This window comes from Mya arenaria, chromosome 9, assembly GCF_026914265.1.
Source record: "Mya arenaria isolate MELC-2E11 chromosome 9, ASM2691426v1".
Classification (NCBI taxonomy): Eukaryota; Metazoa; Mollusca; class Bivalvia; order Myida; family Myidae; genus Mya; species Mya arenaria.
The window spans coordinates 38,700,881-38,711,830 of NC_069130.1; the positions used below are offsets into that span (position 1 = coordinate 38,700,881).

At 35.3% G+C, this 10,950-nt stretch overlaps 1 protein-coding gene across 1 annotated transcript; it reads left to right on the forward strand.

Moving 5' to 3' along the window:
- The first annotated feature begins 1,188 nt into the window (after window positions 1-1,188).
- LOC128245990 (uncharacterized protein CXorf38 homolog) lies at window positions 1,189-10,087 on the forward strand. The gene is made up of 2 exons (XM_052964201.1): window positions 1,189-1,218; window positions 9,478-10,087. Exon 2 carries the CDS (start codon window positions 9,506-9,508, stop codon window positions 10,085-10,087), a length of 582 nt encoding a protein of 193 aa, XP_052820161.1. The 5' UTR covers window positions 1,189-1,218; window positions 9,478-9,505.
- The last annotated feature ends 863 nt before the right edge of the window (window positions 10,088-10,950 follow it).

Here is a 10,950-nt window from a genome sequence, read left to right on the forward strand (position 1 = left end):
TACCATAAATGGTGATGTGCTAAAACAATGCATCCACAAATGTACTAAAATATAGTGAATGAAACATAGTTTTATAATTTCATTTACCTTATCTGGTGATACCTGATACTATAGGTTACACACCACCATTGTTATTCCCTATATAATTCAATGTAAAATTATAATTTTTAGACAACATTTAAAGGCATTTCGAGCGAATGCAGGCTATGATAACCACATATATTCTTAAAGTACAAGCTTTACCTTTTAAGCCAATACAAAAGGGGGTCAAGTTATTCCTAAGAAAAATCACTCCACTTGAAAAACAAACTCTAAAAATTGCACCGTCCGCCATGACAGTTCTTCCAAAATGACCTTTCAACTATAGGGCAGCGGTTTATGCTTTAATATCTACTCTAAATGATAAATCAAGCAAGAATAAATACTTAATGTATAAAAAATTCAGGAATAATGATATTTTTTTTATTTACATTGTATTGAGCATGTGAAAACATGTCTATCAATCATAAAAACATTTATTTATTGAGAATTTTCCACACAACGGAAGTACATATGACGTAATGGTGACGTCATTCCTATAGGCTGGAGACGGCCTGCATTGGAGTCGAACCTGCGACCCGTGGAGTGCCAGTCAAGTGTGTTACCACTAGACCACGGATCAGCATCAATTTAATTATTCTCGTTCACCAGAGTGATGATGTTATGCGTACCATAGATTAGATTTATTACGATCGAACCTCTGATAAATGAGAATGCGATTTAATATACAGACTCTGTATATGACATTTATTACTGTCAAGTACATTTTCTGTGTGCTAACGATTTGTTTAGTGGAAACAGTGTGCTTCAGGTATAAGAAAAACATCTAGAAATATTTAAATGCGAACATTCTTTGATGTTACAATTAATATCTTCTCTTTAACCAGCACATTTAATTTAACACAATCCATTTCTTTGTTGTTACAGTGGGCCTTCTTTACGCGGATGGAAAAGGTTTTAATCGCCGGCGGCCGCATCGCACTTTCGTATATCCTTACTGCAATTTACGAGGTCTATCTCGAAGCTTGCCGGAGATGGTCCAGTTGTTGCAATTGAAGTTGTCCGCTATCTTGAATCTTGCCGGAGAAGGCCGAGTTGTTACGGTTGACGCCCAAATGTTATCGCGCATGCGCTTTGTTGAATGTTCGTCACGTATTTGCTTTAATGGCGGCCGTAAATGTGAGTTTTGATTTTTTTAACACAATTCAACAACTTTTCAGATCAGCATCACATTATGTGTGTAATCAGAGACATTTAGGAAATGCAAAACCATATTAATTGAGTTTAATATTTGAAAATCATGTTTCATTTCACGTATAATTTCATGATCCTGTTAGACCTGTTTATTACGCTTCTAACTCATGTAACTGCTTTCGTTTTACGTGTATCCTCGACTAACCATGATTCGCGGATGTAAGGAATAAATAAAAAATAATAAAGTTGAGCAAAACAATGAAATAATTTAATTACTTTTGTCAGACTTGCCATTTATTTATCCATATTTCCACAAGTATTTAAGAACAAACGGTCAAAAGTTCACGTAAATAATGTCAACAGAGTACAGACACTGAAACTAGGCCGCCATCTTGATTCTAGTACCTTGATTCGCGAGCTCTGACGTAATCTAGGTCAGCACGTTTTAATTAGGCCAACACTATTTTAATCAATTGTTTTTTTGAGAAAAACAGTCTAACATATCTTTAAAAATGTTGATTTCAAAATTTTAACTTGTAATAAAAGATTTACAATATTTTGTAAACATAAACATTAAATCATGCCAAATTACTCATAGTGGGGGATAGAATAATTTACCCCAAAGACAAAACTGTCTCTTTAAGTGTATTTTCAGGGACACTGAACATTCTAGATGACTTTAGGACATAAGTGCCTTCCTCTCTGATCATTTTGTACATAAGCATGTTTAAGGGCAGTTGGAAATAAATCATGCACTGCTTTATCACTGCTTAGGGATGCACCTAAAACAGAAATTAACACTCACTAATTTCTTTATTTTGACACTAAGACTATGGGTCATGAAAACATAAAGTATAATTTTGTTTTGCCTTCCTACAATAATTTAGTTCACGTGACCGTCATTGATAAAATGTATAAAAAGCAGACGAAATAACCAGCGAATTTTTATGGATGTCATGTGGCAAATATGGTTTGTTTCTATGGCAATTAATTTGGGATTAGTAAAACTACGTTGTTTACAGTGTTAACCATTGTTTTAAGTGAATTTATCTGTTCTGAAGACATTTTTTCGCGAGTTTGAAAGCATCTACTCTTGTAAATAGTTTGTAGTAAAAATGACGTCATAGCTTTGCAGATACGTGCATTTCACGTGATAACCAGGTAAAAACAAAGATGGCCGCGAATCAAGGTTGGTCGCGATTTTAGGGACTAGGACGATATGTATACTGCTCAAACCTTGAAAGTCATTATCCCATTAAAACCTCCAAATAAACAATTACATATGAACATACATACTGGTTAAAGAGGGGGAAAATAATAGATAAGTTATTAAATGGAAAAAGGCTTAGAATTAACAAAATACGTTCTGATTATATCGCATAGATTCTACTGTACTCATTCATCCATAACGGTTGCACAAATGTCATGAATAGATGAAATTAGACTTGTTTATCATACATGTAGTTATACATATATGAATTGTCATTCTCTATGACAAAAGTATTGCATTTTGGTTCTATTTATATTTTATTGTTTTTATAGTAGGAAACCAGCCTTTCTATTAATGCACCAGCAGCGTTCGACACTAACGGGAGTCCGGTAGTCCGAGACTCCTAAAATTCGGCTCGGACTACCGGATTTTCCGTCTAGGCAGTCCGTCGGACTCCTTCATTTCAAAATCCAATTGTACACAAATCGTATCCGAAAGCTCGTATATAATTATTTCTCTCGTCAAATCGTTATCATTTTGACGCTCTTTAAAGTAGTAAGTGACGTCATAGACCGGTATTCATGTATCTTTTAATGTTTGTAATATGGTAACTAAATCGATAAAACCGTCAAACGGTGTTTACAAAAAATATTCCTCGTTGATTTTAGATGTAAACAATATTTATGTCAACGGTAAAATGGATTTCGCCACCGGCAGCGAAAATTAAAAGAACTGAAAAAGAAAAAAAGATAAAGAGTTTGTAATTTATAGAGAAAGGAAATTCAGCAAGCATGGTTAAAACAATTGTCTTGGCTGATGTTTGAACTGATATCTGTATATGAGTACCTGACTGTAGGGAGCTTTGTCACTGTGCACTCTAACATGCGATTGAAAGCCATCAAAAAACTTTTAAGGGCCATGATAATATTATAAGCTAAGAAAATGCAAAAAAGGGAAAAATAATAGTCACCAGCTGGCTGCTTGTTAATTCAGCTGAACAAAGCTATCTTTGACAGGTAGTGCATTCTGTTTATGGATGCTGAACATTATTCAGAAATAAGGACAGTCCTACACAGACTATGTCACCATGTACCAAGCTTATATTGCAAAGTCTGTTAGTATTGGCACAACATATAAGGCATGTCAGTGTCTCATTGCACTGATTGCAGATGAATGTTCCAATTAAACAAAATTCAGTATTTGATAATGCCCCGTTCAATTCCCTTATATCTGATGGCTCCACAGCCACTTCACAAGAGGACAAGGTTCTATATGCTAGATCCTCAGTTCATGGCAATTTTTTCAAGTCATATTAGAATCTATTAGATAAATAGTTTCAGTCATGTTCATGTTATTTGAATAAAACAATTAAAATATAACTTTATTGTGCTCTCAGAATACAAATCTCTAGTTTGCCCTTCAGAAATGAAATACCAAAGGCTCTGTGAAATCATTGAATAAATAGTCATCATATACAATAGACATTATGGTGCATCCATTCGCAGAACTCTTTAACCAGATTTTTGACACCGGTGCGTACCCAAAAAATTGATCAATCGGAGTTATTATTCCACTATTAAAGAAACAACCTGCTGACGATCCCAACAATTACAGGGGGATAACTCTGATAAGTTGTCTTGCGAAGTTATTCACTACTGTTATAAACGAGCGTTTAAAAAAATGGGCAGATGCAAATGATAAACTTTCAGATGCCCAGTTTGGATTTAAGCAAAAGCACGGAACATCTGATGCTGTTTTTGTTTTACATGCCTTAATAGAAAGATGTCTTACTGACAAGAAACCGTTATATGCTGCGTTTGTGGACTTTCGAAAAGCATACGATTCTGTCTCTAGAGTATCTTTGTGGTACAAGTTAATTAAAGCAGGGGTCGACGGCAAGATGTTTGCAATATTGCGGGATATGTATAATGACGTTAAATTATGTGTTAAATACTGTGAAAATGTCTCCGAGCTTTTCGCAAATAACATAGGCTTATTTCAAGGGGAGATAACTTCCTGCATAATGTTTTCTATTTTCTTGAATGACTTGGAACACTCACTTCAAGATAACGTGTTTTCTGGATTATCAGTAGACGAAATAAACATTTTCCTAATATTGTACGCCGACGACTGTTTATTGTTGAGTGAAACACCGGAAGGGCTCCAAGACCACCTCAACTCGTTATCACGTTATTGCGACAGGTGGAAGCTACATGTCAATGTAGAGAAAACGAAAATAGTTGTTTTCAAAAAGAGGGGGCGAGCAGCTTTGAACAATTTCATTTGGACCTATAATGGCACAGCGGTCGACGTGGTGGACGAATTTATTTATCTTGGGTTCATGTTCTGTTCGAACGGGTCTTTTAAAAAAGGGATAGATGCCTTAGCGTCTAAAGCGGAAAAATCTTTGCACTCGTTGTTTGACATAACAAAGGGGATTGAAGTGCCGTTAAATATTATGATAAATCTGTTTGATTCATATGTGGCTTCAATTTTGTGCTACTGTGGCGAAGTATGGGGTTTCTCAGCAGCCGAAAAGGCGGAAATGGTGCACAGGAAGTTCCTCAAACGAGTTCTTGGTGTCAAGATGTCAACAGTGAACGCAGCGGTCTATAGAGAGACCGGACGCTACCCGCTAATTATTACTAGGCAATGCAAAATTATTAAGTACTGGTTTAAGCTTGTTACAAATTATAACGTGAATTGCATTCTTAGCTTTTGTATAATGAAGCCCGTAGGCAGTGTGAACATGGCGTTGAAAATTGGGTTTTTAAAGTGAAACATTTACTGTGTTATAACGGCTTTAATGATGTTTGGTATTATCCGCAATCTGTGAATGTAAACGTATTTATGGTTTTGTTAAAGCAAAGACTGTTGGATCAATACATTACTTCTTGGAGATTAGCTGTAAATAACTCACCAACTCTCGCATTATATAAGGAAGTTAAACTTGTATTTGAGTTCTCTCCACATTTATCAGTTATAGAAAACAAGTGGCATAGACATGCATTAACAAAATTAAGACTATCATCGCACTGTTTAGAAATTGAACATGGGCGCCATAGAGGAATTGAAAGAAGAAATAGACTGTGTACATTGTGTGACAAAGGTGTGATCGAGGATGAATACCATTTCGTTATCGAGTGTGAAGCTTACAATGAGCTTAGACTAAGGTTTATTCCCCCAAAATATAGGATTCGACCAAGCATGTTTAAGTTTGTGGAGTTACTGTCAACTAAAAATAAGACGATTCTAAACAGTTTATCTAATTTCTTGTGTAAATGTTTTATTAAACGTCTTAATTTGATAAATAGTATAACTTAATAACGCAAATCACAGTCCTGTCAATTGTATTTGTTAACGTATCGCTCTCAGCTTATTTTATGTATGTTTACTATCATGCACTGTCTTGAATGTTTTCGTTAACTTTGTACATGCATTCATTATCGTGTATATTTATTTGTACATTTCTTGACGTTATGCCTAAACTTTCTATTGAATCATCGATATGCTGTATATGCATAAGATAATAAACATTCTGTTCTGTTCTGTTCTGTTCTGTCATCATTGCTCCAGCCAGGGGGTAGGTCAGAAATGACACTTTTGATGTGAATTAAATTAGCCTTTAAAGTTTATGGGACACTTGCAAGGGCCAGTACTCAACTTTTTATGTGATGTTACTTCTTTCAATACTTACAGTTTGTTACCTCAGCTGTTAACTTTAAGTTAGTGTCAAAAGTATGTACATTTATAACTCATTCCTGGACATTGACTGGCAAACAAAAGGGCACAGCAGGGTGTAGTAAAATGGCAGCTGGGTACTTGAAAAGGGCAGCGGGTGTCCCAATCTGTTATTTAGGGCTAGCTGGAGCATTGAGTCAATAAATTTGAATAAATGTTGTAATTATCCTGGACTCCTTAATTTTATGCCGGACTCCTTGATTTTGGAATTAAGGAGTCCAGTGGACTCCTCAAACACTGACCAGTCAATTGTAACCACGGCCCCCCAGGTCCGGGGGTATACCAGGGAAATGGGCCATGTTTTTGTCCTTTCAGGTGGCCCCGCAGTGCCGGGTGAATGCGGTGGTTTTGTCATCGCTTTAAATATAGCGGGGAATTGGCCTTTCCTAGGGTCCCTGATGTGCGGGGGCATTCGGCGGAGAATTTACCATCTGTTCGTCCTTGCAGAGCGGGGAATTTAGCCGGGGTTGGCTGGACCGAAAGTCAAAGTCCTCGCTATTCCCCGGACCTGGGGGGGCCGTGGTTACAATTGACTGGTGCATAAATGATAAGCTTTGTGAAAAATCATCTTGGTATCCCAGCGCATACTTATTTATAGGCTGTGAATCATAGTATTACTAAGTAACACATAATCATCAATTTTGTTTATGATTACAGGGCTTTTTGTATAGTACCCACAGGTCCGACTATCAGACCCATTCCCAAAGCAAAATATAAGGTATTTTTCCCAATCTTCAGAAAAAAATACCAATAAAAAAATATATTTTTTTTTAAAGTCTTTTTATCTGTATTGGTTCATTTGCAACATCCTAATAATTCATGTCATGTAAAGTTTTTCTGATAATATATCTCGGAAATCATTGATTTTCATCACATTCAGAGATCAGTATGAAATATTATCTGTCATGATTTATTGCAATAGATATTTACAACCCAAGGATTGATATTTCAGCCATTTTGGGTCCTTTAAAAGGAAAATAAACTAATATTAAATCTTTTTCTAATTCTAGAGACTACACAGCTTTTCCTATTAATTGTAAAATTTCCCAATTTCGGCATTTTCACGACGCAAAATTTCCCAAAATGTCCAGGGTCTTTTTCCCAAAATGGCCAGAGAAAGCCCTGGATTATTCAGATATTAACAGTGACTCTGTGAGCTAAAAGGCTGTACTGTACCTTATTTTTACCACAATCGCATTAATTATTCTAACATGTCATGTAGATAAGTAAAGAGGGATTCTTTATTTCCTCCGATATGAAGAAACATGACACTTGATAATCAGAACATATACAAAGAAACATACAGTCTTATAGAATAAAACTTTACGTAAATGTTATACAACAGACATATAAATCGGGGTTAAGAAGGATAACTATAAATACAATTAATAATACTGTACTATAACAATGCATCTACACATGTACCGAAAAAAAAAGTGAATGAATCATAGTTTTATAATTTCATTTACCTTATCTGCTGATACCTGATACTACTATATATTATAGGCTGTAGGCCTGCATGGGAGTCGAACCTCATACCCATAGATTGATAGTCAAGTGCGCTACCACTAGACCACGGATCAGCATCAATTCAATCATTCTCGTTCACCAGAGTGATGATGCTATGGGTTCCATAGATTGGATTTATAACGAGAGGGGTGAGAGTGGTCTAGTGAAATAGGTGTCCGCCTCTCACCCAAGAGGTTGTGGGTTTGATCCCCATCAGGGTGAGAATGGTCTAGTGGTTTAGGTGCCCCGCCTCTCACCCAAGGGGTTCAATCCCCACCAGGGGTACTTTCTCATGGCCTCTCAAAATGGACACAGTACTGGTTTCTGCCCAGGAAACGGACCCGGGAGCGATTCTATAAGCTTAACTTTCGTCACAATCAAGCTAAAATAAATTTGTATATACTAATCAAACCTGCGATTGGAGGTCGAAATTATATTTTTGCCCAATGGGATAGCAGTATTTTTAAAATCTGCAGTACATTCACTTAAGTAAATTAGCAGTCAGCTGTTTTAGGGGCTGAACCAGTAGACAAAATATTATCTCGAATACAAAGCTGATTTAAAGCTGCACTCTCACAGATTGCTGACAAAAAATTAGATCTTAGATTTTTATATTTAAGTTCAAAAAATGATTTTTTATGCATTTTTCTTAAACCATAAGTAATGGTTTAAACCATAAAACACAAGTTTTTTTAGCGGAAATATAAAAATCTACGATCCGATTTTTTGTCAGCAATCTTGTATCATTGGTTTGCAGATAATCACGCAAAAAATGCTATTTCCAAGACAAAAAAAATGTAAAATTGGTAAATCTGTGAGAGTGCAGCTTTAAGGGTTATGTCAGTATGTATTACCAAAATAAAGAGTTATGCGACTGCATCGCATTAAATTGATTATTTTGGTAAAAAATATAATAACCGTGAACCGTTACAATGGTTATTACTTAAATACTTTTATGCTGTATAATATGTAATAATTTTAACCCCCTACCGATTCCACCGTAGGGGATGTCTGTCCGAATATCATGCACATCATTTTATTTTATTGGTTGCCATGGCAACATAAAGAATCAATTTACTACACTTTAAAAGGGTCCTATAATAACAGCAAAAATGTTATCCAAAAATTATAAAAGCTGCTGTGTATAGCACCTATGATACATTTGGCTGGTATAGCAGTGAATACACCAATCCCTTAACTGGATCTTTGCCCTGTATAATGAAGTATTAAAACTTGGTTCATGTAATGTAATATGTGGATAGAGGGCAATAGGATATTATGCAGGCCAATAAAAAAAAAAAAAAATGTCGTGAAAAATGTGGTGGTTATTTTAACATTTTCTTAAAGATGCACTCTCACAGATTGAACGTTTTGACAACTTTAAAAAAAAAAAATGTCTTGGAACGACCCAATTTATATCAAAATGAATGGAAACCAGTGATATACGACTGCTGACAAAAATCAGATCGCAGATTTTCATAGTTTAGTTAAAAAAAATGTGTTTTCTTAAACTGTTAGTAACTCTTTTAGCCATAAAAGATAAATTTTCGATGGAAATATGAAAAATCTGCGATCTGATCATTTGTCAGCAGTCTAATACCACTAGTTTGCAGATATTTATGCAAAAACATGGCTCATTCCAAGACAATAATAAATAAGTTGGCAAACAGTAACTTTGTGAGAGTGCAGCTCTTATTTTAATGCTAGAAATTTCAATTTGTTTAAGAATCCGAAGAGGACTTTAGTAATGTAAGTAATACTCAGTGACTTGTTTCTTTTACCAGGTATTGAATAAGATCTAATGGCAAAACAATGGCCTCTTATAGAGAATCATTAAAGACGAAGGAAGCCCAGAACTGGGTAAAGGCCGCCCTCGCCCTCAACATCACCAAGGACGGATTGCAAGATTTTCTGGAGGACGGACTGACATGCGTTCACCAGGACATCTATAGCACCGTTAGAACATCCAAGGGTCTTCCATCCGGGGCAGCATGTGTACATTGTTTCACAGAAAACGTGTTGAAGTGCCCAACTCGTGGGATATGCACCAGTACTAGAAACTGTAGATTTCATAACTATCCTCAAAAACTGTATGCTCCTTGTCCAAATGGGATTTGTGAAGGCGTCCGTGATGAAATAGTTCAACATCACAGGTTTTCGGGACCATCATGGAAGAATACGAATGCTGACAAATGGAGCACCATTCCCTGGGAGATAGGCAAGTGTTTCTTGCCTCCTGATGGCTACAAGACCATGTCCTCCATCAAAGACAGTGACTTTAACGGAGTGATCAGCGTCATGATAAATTGCAAGGTTTTCCAGAACAAACTGTCGTTTAACGTTGCGACACAGCCCAACTTATTAACAGAGGTAAACATATTAATCACACTATGATCATATTATACGATTCCGTTGACTTTTTAAAGCTGCACTCTCACAGATTGACAGTTTTGACGTTTATTATATTTTTATCTCAAATTCAGCTGATTTCGCACTTCAATACATTTAATTCAGTCATCCTGTTGAATTTTGAGGAAATTGTTGTGAAAAATGTGATACTTGATTAATTTTGAGGAATACACTCTAACATATACACAGAAATGTCTTAAGTTGATCCCAAATAATGTTTTTATTAACATATAAGTGAAAATAAATGCATATTATATTGGGTTTCAATATGTGTCCCCTGTGCACCGAAAAATAGTTCAATTTTGAAATGAAAAATTTGGCAATTGTAAATTACAATACATTCTTGAAATTTTGTATGTGGTCTATAAAGATGCATAAGGTGAAGTAAATATAGATTTTTCCCTTATTTGATTTTTGTTTTAATTACAGCAAAAACTTTGTGAGGTAACAATTTATTTTTGGTTTCAAATTTAGACAAAATGTGTTGATTTTTTTATTTTTCTTAAACAACTGAATTATTATGCACATGACTACACACAGGTACCAATTACTGATTATAAAATTCAGAAAAAGCATCTGATTTATGCTAGGTTCTTGTCATAAGACACTTTTACAGATCACCCATATTGCTAGAAATGTTTGCAATATTTGGATTTAAGGTCAAAATATTTTTTTATTTGTATTTCCTGATACTTTCCCAAAGTTATTTCCGTGTAATTTGAAGTATTTATTTTCATGTAAAATAGGTGACAATCATGAAAACTGGGTTTGAATTTTCAACTCCTATGTCACACTTTTGCCTCATTATTTTGAAAAGCACCCATATATAGTTACTACATATTGCATGA